This window comes from Leuresthes tenuis, unplaced genomic scaffold (assembly GCF_036924035.1).
Source record: "Leuresthes tenuis unplaced genomic scaffold, fLeuTen1.0.hap1 SCAF_21, whole genome shotgun sequence".
NCBI lineage: Eukaryota > Metazoa > Chordata > Actinopteri > Atheriniformes > Atherinopsidae > Leuresthes > Leuresthes tenuis.
In genome coordinates, this window is record NW_027325375.1 from 30,653,243 (window position 1) to 30,668,127 (window position 14,885).

The 14,885-nt window shown below is 47.3% G+C and overlaps 1 protein-coding gene across 3 annotated transcripts in view; it reads right to left on the reverse strand.

Annotated features, from left to right (window-relative positions):
- The window catches only part of gria1b (glutamate receptor, ionotropic, AMPA 1b), a 98,607-nt gene that overhangs the window by 63,423 nt on the left and 20,299 nt on the right, over positions 1 to 14,885 (reverse strand). For all 3 annotated transcript variants that reach the window (XM_072375074.1, XM_072375073.1, XM_072375075.1), the window contains exon 3: positions 3,561 to 3,800. In XM_072375074.1, the coding sequence (XP_072231175.1) occupies positions 3,561 to 3,800 (240 nt within the window). The remainder of the gene's footprint in view (positions 1 to 3,560; positions 3,801 to 14,885) is intronic.

Sequence of the window (14,885 nt, forward strand, 5' to 3'; positions counted from 1 at the left end):
GTTAGCTGACTGTTCACTGACTGTTAGCTGACTGTTTGCTGACTGTTAGCCGACTGTTAGCTGACTGTTAGCTGACTGTTAGCCGACTGTTAGCCGACTGTTTGCCGACTGTTAGCCGACTGTTAGCTGACTGTTAGCTCAAGCTGTTAGCTGACTGTTCACTGACTGTTCGCTGACTGTTAGCTCAAGCTGTTAGCTGACTGTTAGCTGACTGTTAGCTCAAGCTGTTACTTGACTGTTAGCTGACTGTTAGCTGACTGTTAGCTGACTGTTAGCTGACTGTTAGCTGACTGTTCGCTGACTGTTCGCTGACTGTTCGCTGACTGTTAGCTGACTGTTAGCTGACTGTTTGCTGACTGTTAGCTGACTGTTCACTGACTGTTAGCTGACTGTTTGCTGACTGTTAGCCGACTGTTAGCCGACTGTTCGTTGACTGTTAGCTGACTGTTCACTGACTGTTAGCTGACTGTTTGCTGACTGTTAGCCGACTGTTAGCCGACTGTTAGCTGACTGTTAGCCGACTGTTAGCCGACTGTTTGCCGACTGTTAGCCGACTGTTAGCCGACTGTTCACTGACTGTTAGCTGACTGTTAGCTGACTGTTAGCTGACTGTTAGCTGACTGTTTGCTGACTGTTAGCTGACTGTTTGCTGACTGTTAGCCGACTGTTAGCCGACTGTTCGTTGACTGTTAGCTGACTGTTCACTGACTGTTAGCTGACTTTTCGCTGACAGTTCGCTGACTGTTCGCTGACTGCACCCAGGAAGATATAACCGAAGAAGAGTGAAAAAACAGGAATCCAGCCTTTGTTTCAGTCTGCATTGACTGTTTTTCACGCCCATCCAACACGTCACACTGCACTGAGGTCGGTCTGAAGGCGACATCATGACCTTTAGTCATGGCGTTCAGGTGATGGTCAATGAGCAAAGGCTTTAGAACTGGCGTCAACAACTTGTTTTTCAGTTTCCTGCTAAAACTGTTAAAAAGTTTGTGCAAAAGAAGCCGTCCACCACCGTTAAAGGAGAACCACAGACAAGAGAGGAAGAAACAGGAGAAAGTGCAAGAAATTCCTGCTGTGCTGATCGGAGAACAGTAGGGCTGTATCCATGGCAACAGGACAGAACAGCAATTGTGGGATGAGTCAGAGTCGATAACTTTTTCATCCGACTGCGTTGAATAAAGGTTGGAGCAGGACAGCGAGTTAATTTAAGCAATAAACGACTGGCTGCTGATGTCCGTCTGTACTGTCTACACACACACGTGCACACGCACGTGCACACGCACATGCACACGTAAAAAGCCTTCAGACTCTGCTGCAGACAGAAGGAAAACAGAGGATGTGAGAGGAACAGACAGAGGAGGCACAAACATGTAAACAAAGGACCGGAGGCAGGAAATAAACAGATGTTCATTTACTTGGTTTTAGTGTTTGGACAAAAACATTTTCTCAGGCTCTGAGAACATCTTTTAAATTGTTTATTAATTAATTAATTCTAATTCATTAGGGTCATGTGGTAGAACATGTACAGCTTCTTCCAGTTCTAAGGTTTCATAAACATCTTTATCAGGTGTTTAAATGAGCTAAATCCCACCTTAAATATAAAAAAAATACTCTGGAACAATGTCCTTTAGCATGCTAAAGGTTAAAGGTCATACATCTCAGACTCTACAGGCCTCAGTTAGCATGTTAAAGGTTAAAGGTCATACATCTCAGACTCTACAGGCCTCAGTTAGCATGTTAAAGGTTAAAGGTCATACATCTCAGACTCTACAGGCCTCAGTTAGCATGCTAAAGGTTAAAGGTCATGACAGCACAGTTAGAAAAAGGCTGAACAAGGATGGCTTGTTTGGAAGGGCTGCAGGAGAAAGCCTCTTCTCTCTAAAAAGAACATGGCAGCACAGCTTAGGTTTGCAAAGCTGCATCTGAACAAAGCTCAAGACTTCTGGAACAATGTCCTTTGGACAGACCAGAGCAAAGTGGAGATGTTTGGTCCTAATGCACAGCAGCACGTTTGGAGGAAACCAAACACAGCAGATCAGCACAAACACCTCATACCAGCTGTCAAGCACGGTGGTGGAGGGCTGATGATCTGGGCTGGTTCTGCAGCCACAGGACCTGGGCACCTTGCAGTCATTGAGTCCACCATGAACTCCTCTGGATACCAAAGTATTCTAGAGTCAAATGTGAGGCCATCTGTCCCCCAGCTAAAGCTGGGCTGAAACTGGCTCATCAACAGGACAAAGATCCCAAACACAGCAGCAGATCTACAGCAGAATGTGGGAAAAAGAAAAGAATCGAGGTGTTGCAATGGTCCAGTCAGAGTCCAGACCTCAGCCTGACTGAAATGCTGTGGTGGGACCTTAAGAGAGCTGTGCAGAAACCAAAGCTGCAAACCTCAATGAGCTGAAGCAGCGCTGGAGAGAAGAGGGCCGAGATTCCTCCAGAACCAGGAGAGAGACTGATAACGTCCCACAGGAAACCATCACTGCAGCTCACTGCTGCTGAAGCTGCTGGATCAGAGGTTCACTTAGTTTTACACTCACTGCTGCTGCTGGATCAGGGGTTCACTTAGTTTTACACTCACAGCTGCTGAGGCTGCTGGATCAGGGGTTCACTTAGTTTTACACTCACTGCTGCTGAAGCTGCTGGATCAGGGGTTCACTTAGTTTTACACTCCCTGCTGCTGAAGCTGCTGGATCAGGGGTTCACTTAGTTTTACACTCACTGCTGCTGAAGCTGCTGGATCAGGGGTTCACTTAGTTTCACACTCACTGCTGCTGAAGCTGCTGGATCAGGGGTTCACTTAGTTTTACACTCACTGCTGCTGAAGCTGCTGGATCAGGGGTTCACTTAGTTTCACACTCACTGCTGCTGAAGCTGCTGGATCAGGGGTTCACTTAGTTTTACACTCACTGCTGCTGAAGCTGCTGGATCAGGGGTTCACTTAGTTTTACACTCACTGCTGCTGAAGCTGCTGCTGAAATTTAACTTTAACACCTGATAAAGACCCGATTATTCTTATTTCTGACTGTAAAACCTTAGAAGTGAAAGGGTGTGTTTACTTTTTAAGGTGAGCAGGCATCTGTAACTGTGAGGAGTACGGATTCGTTTCCATGAGCCTGTTTTTCTTTTATTGGGGTTCATTTAAAAACCTGAAGAAGCCTGTTGGTGAATTAAAAATCATCGGTTATTGTCTAATTAATGTCTGTTATAAACAGATTTTATTAGTTTTATAATAGTTTTATAGTTTTATTAGACAGCTTTTATCATTATCATCTGATCTAAACGCTCATTCCAACTCGTTCATCACCACGTCAGACTCTCCCGTCCTCTGGTGCAGATGTTGGTGCAGATGTTGGACGCGGCTGTAAAAGTCAGAACCAGCAGGATGAGTCTGAAATGAGCCGCTAACAGAAGGCCTCAGCTGCCGCAGTTCTGCTCTTAGAGCCGCAGTTCGTCCACATTAAGCAGCTTCGCAGCTCCACCTGCATCTGAATCCGTCTAAAACCACACATAAGACCCGTTTGTCTCGTGCTTGGCGCTGCGTCTCGTGCTCTCACCTGAGTCCGAGCTGTACATGTAGACGAACCTGGTCCAGTAGAAGTGCTCCAGCAGGGCCATGAGGGGCTCCTGCAGCTGGGGCCGCAGCTGCAGCACAAACTGGTTGTTGGTCTGCACGGGGAAGGACGGCGTGACGAAGCACACGTGCAGCGAGCTGCAGAAGGACATCAGCATGTTGACTGTGCGCCGGTCGTAGAGGCCCATGATGGCGTACACGCCCTTGGAGAACTGGGAGCAGACTGGGGGGGAAGGAAGGCAGAGAGGAGGAAGAAGAAGAAGAAACATGTAGTTATTGAAGCTAATGCTGACGTCAGTAATTATTCATTCATCGCAGAAACGCACGGCCTGCAAAAGCTGAAAAGCTGAGAATTAGGAGCCAATTTCAGGTGCGGAAGAACCTTTACGATCAGTTTATTGATTGATTGTTTGCAAAGCCTGAGCTGGGGTCCTGTTATTCAGTCAAACAAGACCCCAAAGTGCCGTAAAAGGTGGGCGGAAGCTGCATTTTGTCCCTGTTCTGACCCGCGATCAGCGGATAAACCAGCTGTTAAAGAGACTTCCTCAGTATGAGCTCCCTCCACTCTCCACCTCCTCTCTGTGTTATTCCCTCTCTTGCACTGGGACTCGTTTTAAGCTGCATTTTCTGCCTGATATTTCAGTCGCACTCTTTGATTCAAAGACGCAGAACACAACCAACGTCATTTATCTTTAATTCAAATTAACTAAAACACAGACTTCCTGCCACGCCTCTGGTTTCCCAATGAGCTGAAACCTGCCGTTTGTCACGCACGTTTCACATTTCTTCTGCTTCTTCCACAGAAGAGAAAAAGCTTCATTCGATAATAGGCCGAGGGAATAAAAATGTCCTTATCTTCATGGTAAACAGATGTAATTTCTGCTGCCGCCTTATCTGCCGCTGAGCAGCTGATGAAGCGCAGTTTCCGTCTCACACAAAAGGCATCCTCTTAGTAAATCCCCATCCACACAATGGCTATAATCAAATTACTCCTCGTGCAGAGCTCCTTCACAGCCAGGGATTAAGCCTTAAGACCAAATAACACTCGCTGCTGAGGCACCACGACTCATTCTGTAAATCACTCGTATTTCATGGATGGAGACTGAATAAAAACACGACTGATGTCACCCAGAAAATCCTCATTTGGACGGGATGGCAGAAGGCTGGCTGCAGCTGGGAGGAAGCGGGATTAGCAGCTGTGAGACAGCTGTCCATCAAACAATAAGCTGCCGATCTTTCTGTTCTCTGTGAAGAAGGAGGAACTAAAACCATTATGTGGCGAAAGCAGATAAGAGGGTTTAATAAGAGCTGCCCGAAGTGTAAAAGGCTGACGTCTTGTTAGCTCGTGGGATGCAACAGTAAAATATTCCACGTGCCCTTTACTATTAAAGATGGTTTTGCCTTCAACAAACGGACCGTCTTCACCTCTGTGGTCTCTTATATTTAAAGTTTGAGCTGAAAGTTTGGAGTCTGCCGCCGTTTCTTTTCCTAATGATGTTCGTAGGACAGACGGTGATCGTGCGCGTCCACGTGCACATCGCTGCTGCATCGCTGCTGAACACTTAAAGCGGGATTTTAGCACCTGAATCAAACGGGTTTAAACGTCTCCGTGGCGCTGAAAAGTAAAACGCAACTCTTACAAAAACTTTGTGAAACTATCTGCTGTTTCCATGGTAACCGCCTGAGCAAACTTTCCTCCAGGTCCAACCTTTAGCGCGGTTTGACGGAACCGTTGATGGGGAGGAGAAACAAAGAAGATATTTAGCAACAGTGAGTGTGGGCAGCATGAAACCATCTGTCTCCTCCACCTCTCCGCTCAACCTGATATCACAGCCATGAAATAGAAAGAACACCCTCTGGTGATCCCAAACGTTCACCGACACATTTAAAAACGTCCTCAGACCGTTTCCACAATGTGCGTTACTCAACAGGTGAGCCCCTTCTTTCTGTTCATGCAATTTAAATGTTTAACACACGTTTACAGATCATTAAAAACACAAAGTCTCGGCAGCTGGAGGAGGAGAAGCAGACCGCGGTGGTTTTTAATCACACTCCAATGCCACGTGTTTCAACTTCCGAAAATTTAATCCAGGAAAAAAAGGCTTACAAATATGGACCGAAACGGCTCCATAACACGCACAAGAATCCAAAAGAAACGACAGTTAACTAAAAGAAAGCAAATAAACAGCATGAAGTGGTCAAAATTGGTTTTCCGCACGCCTCTGTGCGTCTGGCACATGCGTCTTCGGGCTCTCCCACGTTGGTTTGTGGATGAAAGCTATATGTTCAGCTGTAATGTCATGTAAAAACAATCTCTACATGACATCTACTCCCAGGTGTGACCAGTTAGGTCCTTCAGATATCAACAGGCTGTATAAAGCCTTGCGCAACGGCTGTGTGTTTGTGCCAAATGCGCAATTGGACAATTGGAGGCCAAAGTCGGAATGGCGGCATGTAACCGTGTCCGTGCACGCATCACTGTGTCCGTGCACATATCACTGTGTCCGTGCACGCATCACTGTGTCCGTGCACGCATCGCTGTGTCCGTGCACGCATCACTGTGTCCGTGCACACAGAGCAGCTGCTGTTACTGTTCTGGGACCGTTTCGCTTTGTTAGCCGACTCCCTCCGAGGCCGCTGACCGCAGATTGACCCTCCTCTGCCCCTGTAGTGTCACACATTAAGGCGCATCACTCCCGGCTTGAAAAGGCACGTGACAGTTGTCCGGAGTTACATGCAGAACCGTCCTTACAGCTGCACCCCAGCTGTTTTAAGAAAGACAGAAACTGTGTTTTTGGATGATTTCACGTCCTTTAAGAGTTTGATTGATGTTTTAAGATTCTGGTAATTATTCTTATTTGATCACTTGTGGAGCTCAGACCCTTTCCTGCTGCCATACAATTGCAACCCGCTTCATTTGCCATTGAAAATGACACACACGCACATGCACACGCACACGCACGCCTCTGCCCACCGCAGTCACATCGCGCCCATCATGCGCCTCTTGCTGTTCATCAATAAATGCACATTACATCAGCCAAAACTGTAAGTGATGACAGATGTCTTCACTCTGTGTGTGCGTGTGCGCGCGCACGTGTCCTTGATACAACCCCAGAGCCATTTGGCCAGCAATAACATGCTCACAACAAGTGTGGCTCCTCTTAACAGACTCGCACCAGAAATAACTGCTCCCTTGGGACCGCGCTATCATGCTAACAATAGACGCCGGCCCTCAGGCGCGTGCTATAATGCTAACGAGCTATCTGTCTGTTAGCATTAAGGCCGCCGTCCCGCTGGGCCGCTTCATCAGACAGAACAGGGCAGCAGAGAGCTGGCAGATGCTGTCAGCCCTGAGAGTCTCTGCAGTTATTTGTGTTTGGGGTCAGAAACCTGCATCGTGATGGAGTTCAGATGAACAACCAGTGAACTGAACTGCAGCTTATGCTCCGAACACATCTGTCCAATCACTGAGCTCTGAGAGAGTTCTTATCGGTTGTGTTGCCAAAGACCATCTCTGAGCCGCGTTTATCTGCGTTTTTCACTTTAATCAACTTGGATTCGTTCTTGTTAATGAGCCACTTTCAGCTCTTAGAGCCGCTCTGATGCGTCGCTTCGGGCTGAAATGAACTCAACAGGAGCTCCAGCTGAGACTAAAAACTCTTCACATCCACCTTTCCTACAGAGGACGGTGCTGGGCTCCGCATCACAGCAAATTTCACACATCGGGATGTTTTTCAGCTCTTATTTAAACAAGAACTCACAGCCACAATCAGTCCAAGTTACGGTGCTGAAACTGATCATTTAAATGCAGATTTACTTTCCCTTAATCTTTTAATAATCACATCCATGGTGCCGTCTGAGGGCAGCGATACATTTCAGGGCCAGGGATCAATAAAATGCACTCTTCCTACGGCAGATGTTTCAGCCACATCTGTCCTGACTCCAGCCGGCTTTAACATCACCAAGGAGGAGATAACCTCGCCTCACACCCTGCTCCAATCAGACGTCCCGCGCCTCACCCCCGAGGCTTTTAGAGCTTTATTCAAACACGGCCCAAAGACGACGACAGAGAGCGCCGCGAGGAACACAGCTGTGCACGCTGTGCACGCTGCGCACGCTCCTGACACATCAATCCATCTGTGAGCGCCGAAGATCTGTCTGTCTGAGAGAAGCAACAGCCGCCCCGATGAAGGGCGGCCGTGGGTCGCGGAGGATGTTTATTAACCCAAGGCCTTCACCGCCATCATCCTCCACGGCCTCCATTCATGGCGACACTGATGCGAGCGTGCGCGCTCCTCCGCTGCGCGCGCTCCTCCGCTGAGCAGGCAGGACGGCCCGGAGACAACGTCCAGGTCACTGTTTCAGCGCGTCGCTCCACGTTTCCATCACCGAGCTGACACGTTTCCCCGTCGCTTTCCTGGAATAACAACCAGCCCTGAAACAGAAGGAGCTGAAGGTCCAGCTCCGAACACTTCAGGCTGACGCTGTCAGTTTGATCTGAAGGGACACGCACGGGGAGATTCGGGCTGGCATCTGAGACGTCACGGGCTCAAACTGGGAGAATATGACCTCAAACAGTTCGTAAACTGGTCCAAGGCCCGCCTTTAGTTTACATTCTAGGAAAGATTTAAGTCTGAAAGCAGAATCATCGTCTTTTAATCTGAAGAGAGATGATTCCCAAACCTAAATATTCTTAAACATTCCTAAACTAATTCACATAATGTTGTTTGTAACCACAGTCAGCACAAAGACTCTCAAAGCTGCAGCCACCAAGCAGCAAAGCAATAAATAGAGTTAGTTAACGTGATTATATTTAATAAGTCGTGGATTTAGTCCCAAGGTCGATGACGTCACAGAGATGACCTGCGGGATCACCTCGGGGTCATTAGGAAATAGGACGAGGTGATAATGACCCACTGCTCACTCCACAAGGTTCATTCAGCCTCTGTAACCATGGAGACGAGGTGGGTGTGGCCACTGATGTCATCCATTGGTTCAACTTCGCAGCTCTGGAGCCAGAGATGACCACATCTGGACCAGAAGGTGGAACTGCAGTGATATCTGACAGCTGATTGGACATAAATGCCAGACTATAGACTTCCTGTGATCTTTAAAGTTCGCAGCTGAGAGTGAAGTCGGGATGAAAGTCAGCTCCTCCAGATCCGAGGCCGCGGTTCTGAACCGGAGGATAAGCGTTCCCTCCGGGTCGGGATGAGTCTCTGCCTCAGCTGGAGCAGTTTCAGCTTCTCTGGTTCTGGTTCTGAGTGATGGTGAGTTGGATCAGAGATGGACAGACGGATCGGGGCTTCGTCAGCAGTAATGAGGGCGCTACTCCGGTCCGTTTGGTGAAGCTGAGCCGGAAGGAGAAGCTTTCAGGTTCCTGCTCCATCTTTGTTCCAACCCTCACCTGTGCTCACAGATCTGGGTTCTGACCCAAAGAAGGAGGTCGTGGATACAAGCGGCTGAAATGGGTTTCCTTCAGAGGGGGGCGGGGCTCAGCCTTAGAGATAAGGGGAGGAGCTCCACCATCAGGAGGGAGGAGCTCCACCATATAGAGGGAGGAGCTCCACCATCTGGAGGGAAGAGCAGAGTGAAGAGCTCCACAATCTGGGGGAGGAGCTCCATCATCCGGGGGAGGAGCTCCACCATCCGGGGGAGGAGCTCCATCATCCAGGGGAGGAGCTTAAACATCCGGGGGAGGAGGTCCACCATCTGGGGGGAGGAGCTCCACCATCCTGAAGGAAGAGCAGAGTGAAGAGCTCCACCATCCTGAGGGAGGAGCTCCACCAACCGGGGGAGGAGCTCCACCATCTGGGGGGAGGAGCTCCACAATCCGGGGGGAGGAGCTCGGAGTAGAGCTGCTCCTCCACATAGAAAGGAGTCAGCTGAGGTGGTTCCTCTGTTAGGATGCCTCCTGGGAGGAGGCCCCGGGTCAGAACCAGAACTCACTGGAGGGATTATATATCCCATCTGGCCTGAGAACACCTCAGGATCCCCCAGGAGGAGCTGGGGGGGTCTCTGGGGAGAGGGATGCCTGGGTTTCCCGGCCTCAGATAAGAGGTTGTCTCAGAGGGTTCAGGCCGAGCTATTGATGCTCTCACACTTCCAGCAGACAGCCAGCTGTCATCTATCAGCTGCCTCGTGGCAGCAGGGTTCGCCTGAAGAGTTACAAACTGTGACTGCTGTGAATATGGTGCCGAGTGTTCCCTCCTCCTTTAATTTTCTGTAAAGAACTTCTTTAATCAGCCTTCCTTGGACAGAAAACTTAGAGCTCAGAGCTTCAACTCTCTGCTCTGTGACACTTAGATTACAGAAATAAGTCGTGTCCGAAGCACCGAAGGCAGCACAGCGTTCCCGAGTTTCCAATCAAACCTTCGGTTCATGTGAAAGACGGAGAAATGAGGTCCAGAGCCGGACTCCCAGGGAGGAGAGCAGCTCTGTTTGCTCTGTCTCAACCACAGGCTCTAATTAATGTGTTTAGCAGCAATGCTGAATAATAGATTAAATGGCTGCCCTCCTCAGGGTGATAAACCAGTCATACACTCACACACACTAAGCATGGTGCTCTGCACACATCCACATGCTGGTGCACAGTCAGACACACACAGGGCGTGCACGAGAAGTGCACGAGAAGTGCACGAGAACGCACACTCACCGAGTCTAAAGTCATTTAGGCAACTGCTGCCTCCCAGGCTTCGCTGCAATAATCTCCTGCTGAGCATGAAGCTCTGACACGCTCTCACATGCACTCTCACATGCACTCTCACATGCACTCACACATGCACTCTCACATGCACTCAGGAGGATCTGAAGGCTCCCCTCACATGCCGTCCCCCAGCGGTTGCAGGTTCAACTCCCATCTGTTTTCTCAGGCTGAACTCATTTACTCTTCAGCTGTCCACAGAGATTTCTCCACAGCTAACTGCACTGATGGCAAAGCAGAAGGTTTGGTTCAGAGCTGCGTGAAGCAGGAAGCTTTAATTCAGTGGAAGAGCAGGAGAATGGGAATGAAAGGCTGCTTTATTTCAGTTTAAGGTAAGCGGAGCGGAACCATAAAGTCTGGTAACTTTCCATAAAGATTTCTCACATCTGGGATGCTCCGTTTGTCTTTTTGTTCACCTGCTTGTGACAAATTGTGCAACATTTCCCGTGCTTGAAGGACTTCTGCCGGTTCCTTCAGCATCTGTTACGATGCTAAAGCTATGCTAAAGCTATGCTAAAGCTATGCTAAAGCTAACAGTCTACGGTTGAAGAGGCACGAACAGAACGGAGAGCAAACTCAGAGCTGATGAACATCAGGAATGTTTGACCCAGAGTTATCATCCAGCCCGTCTACCTGGATAATTCACCCGTTACCTGCCACAGGTGGGTCTGTGACATCATAACTCAGTCCTCAGCTACACTTCCAACAATTTTATTTAATTCAAATCTCCTACAATCATTTCTAACAGTATATTTTTCCTTTAGGCCTAATGAAAGTGCCGTATCATTTAATTGAATTCAAGTTCAGCCTTTTTAACTCGTCATTCTGTTCGAGTTTAAATATACGAAATGGAAAAGATGGAAAATAAAGCAGTTGTTGGCACCAAATAAATCAGCTCTGCCCTTTGAACCTGTGAAGGAGGCGCGAGCTGAAACTTCAGTTTGTTTTCACAGTTAGCTGCTGAAATGCAGTAATCAGCATTTGTTTCATGTTTCAAACCTCACAACCCGTCTCAAAATAGACTAAAAAACTGCAGCTCACTTCCTCTGTTTGGGCTCAGAATAAACTCTGAATCTTCCTCCTTTTCCTGCGACTCTGGCTTCTGATATTGTTTCTGTTTGTTTGACATGAAACTAATAGATTAGGATTATTAATTAAAAGATAATCCCTCCGTTTCTGCAGCCAGGCTTCATATCTTCCCCATCTTTCATTGTTTGCTGAACTGTGTTGGAGAAGATAAACATCTTTCCAGGCCAGACATGCTAATGCTGCAGCTGAGAGTTTAAACACATCACCAGCAAACCAAATCTCTCTTCTCCCTCTCTGCTTCTCGTGTTCTTTCCTTCTGTTGTCTCAGTCTGTAGGCGCCTGATAAGCAGAGTCCAGAAGGCATCAAATCATCTTCCCTCTACTTCATCTTCCTCCCATCTCGCTCTGGACTTCAGGTCGTTAAAATGTGCCAAAAGGTAGAAACTCCCACAGTTATACGGTGAGGTTACAGGTTCCCGGCACCCGACTTGCTCTAACTGCAAGAATCTGCAACTTTAGATGGTGGAAAACTTCCTATAATTCATGTTAAGCAGCTATCTGAGGACCTCGCCGAAGTTAAACTTCAGTAAGTAGCAGCTGGAATGACTGACACTGCTGCTGAATGCATGTCTGGGAAACTGTTGTACGCTTTAGAATCAGAGTTGATGACCTTTTCGCAGTAATAACTGTGTTGATAAAGGTTTTGGACAGAATGAAATCAAGTCCTCAAGCAGAATCTGTTCCAGCTCGTTCAGCAATGATCACGAGGAGCAGCGGTTTCTTAATCTTTGCTCCGAATCAGAAGAGTGTTGGGGTCACCGCTGAGCTCCGATGCCTGCTTTATCCTCACTGAAGAGAGAGCATTTGGTCATCCAAAAGAGACAAATATCCCTGAAAGGTGGCCTGCAGAAGCAGGAGTTTCAGACACGATTCATCCAGCTCAGGTTTGCAGCTGCCATTGGGCCTGGATCCATTTATTCCAGCTGTCACACAGACTAGTTCCTCTCTTCTCACTGAAATTACAGTCATGCAAGTATCTCCTGTAATCAGATTAGTTGCATTTACTTTGTTTTTGAACAGAAAGTGTCGGTTTAAGGCTTTTCTCCCTCTGCACCCATCAGAAGTATGACTTTAAGTATGGCTGCTGTCACCTTTTAGCCAAATTCTGCTCAGTTTCAACTGCTCTGAACTATGAAGCATGCAAGATACTGCAGGTGCTCACGCATAAAGATCCAGGAGCGACCGACTGAACTCTGCCTCAGATCTGGATCATTTGTCTCCGACCTCAAACCTCGATAAAAAACCTGGATAAAACTAGCTTAGCAGTAAGAGAAACCGAGAGCAAAAGGAGACCAACGGCAGGAAAACATTGTGCTCCTGGGATGGTCTCATGTTCCCAAGTCCTGCACATGTCTGCTGTTGCTTATTAGAAGTTAATATTTAAAAAATCACAGGCTGCTTTTCTGTCTAATGTTGCCCCAGAGAGACAGAAAGGCTGAGCTAAAGCTGCTCCGACGCCATGTGAACGGGATGTTTGCTCTCCAGAGACAAACTGTCAGGTCACACAGAGTCAGATCAGCAGGTAAAAGGAAACAGCTGAGGAGCGCATTTATTACTGTGTACAGTCTGGTGTCACCTCAGAGTTTTCTGTGCATGGGAAATGCAGCTCGACACTCCTGCAGGTCGTGGAGCAGATTCACAGCCTAAAGAATTACCTTAATGACCAGAAAAGAAACCCTGCCATATCATTTCATTCCAGCTCTGCTGACGGATGAATTTCCAAGAGCCAAAACCATCATTTCAGTCTGAAAAATAAAATAAGCTCCATATTTCATCACGAAATGTTCCCTCCTGGGATTTTAATGGGCAGCAGGAACCGAGTTCATGGTACCGGCAGCATAGTGGAGCCTGTGTTAACGCAGGGTCACAGTCGGGCTGAGGCTTCATTCACAGCCACATTCTCTATTAGCCGGAGATGCTCACTCTATTGCATTCATTTCACTCCTATTCAGTGCACCTCCTTTCAGGTCTGCCAGCTTTGCTGGCATGAAGGCGACGTCATGTTGCATTGCCAAAGTGGCTGCCTTCACTCTGGTTCCTCCATAAGAGCATGTGTTTATTACTGCAGCGACATCTTCATTAATATGCAGGGTTTTCTCTGCCTGGTGCCTCCTGGTAGCTGCTTTACAGTCACTAAAGCTCATGACTGCTGTCGCATTAAAGTGATAAATCAACATTTGGGGAAACATCACGTTTGCTGTGAAGCTAATTTAGTTCATCTTTATAAAGGAGGAGCAGCTGCCCTTAGTCATCTCTCAGTATTTCAACTGGAAATAGATACTTTTTATTAAAACCTGTGCAAAACATGAGTGGAAATACTTTGTATAATCAGTATCATCATTTGTAAACTTGGCATTTCTCAGCATGGTGTGCAGTGTGTCCTTAAAACATTTGAGGAAACTGGACAAAAGAAGAAGTGTCAGGCCTAAAAAACTATCTATCTATGTGTTTTTTCTTTGTTCAGCCACTTAACTCTGACCTTTGACCCATTCAGGCAGAAAAAAGGCTCCTAACTCAAGGGATGAACCAGTGTTGTGTCGACACAGAACAGACAACTTAGCAAAGAAGCCATTTTAAACTGGATCTTTAGGCACTTTGTCACAAAGACACATCATTTGTTCCCATTTCTTTAGCTGCATCTATGAAAAACAGCAAAGAAAACACAGTTTGACAGACAGAAAATAGGATTTCTGCAGCAACAAGGTGATTCCCAAAGAGCTATTAGCTGAAAACTTGGCATATCTCAGCATGGTGTGCAGTGTGTCCTTAAAACATTTGAGGAAACTGGACAAGTGGAGGACAAAAGAAGAAGTGTCAGGCCTAAAAAACTATCTACAGCAGATGAACAGGATCTGAAAGTGATGTCCTTAAGAAAGAGGAAAAAATCCAGCTGTGACCTGACAGGACCTGAGAGATGCATCTGGACCTTCAGCTGATCCATCTACTGTTGGCCCAAGCCTCATCAGAAATGGGCTCCATGGAAGGGTGGCTGTCAAGAAGCCGTTCTTAAGGAAGGGAAACAGGGAGAAAAGGCTGAGCTGTGCCAAATGACACAAGAAGTGGACTGAAAATCAGTGGCAACAGGTCTTATGGAGGGATGAATCCTCCCCAGAGCCCGGACCTCAACATTATTGAAGCAGTGTGGGATCATCTGACAGAGAACGGAACAAAAGGCAGCCCACATCCAAAGAAGAGCTTTGGGATGTCCTTCAAGAAGCCTGGAGAACTATTCCTGAAGACTCCTTAAAGAAATGACAGAAAGCTGGTCTCAGAGGGTTCAGGCTGTGTTGGAGAATAAAGGAGCTCAGACCAGATATTCACTTTAAAGCTGCTGAGAACTGATAAAAAACTCTGTTTCTGCCTCAGATTCTGGGTTTATGTCCATGTTTGAACATGTTTCAGTGAATCTCTGCAGCTGCTTCCTGGATCTATAATAAATGAAGATGCTTTGGGTTTTTGGTTTGATAATTCTAACTTTATATATTTCTAACTCCTAATCTGAAGCATTCTGGAGCA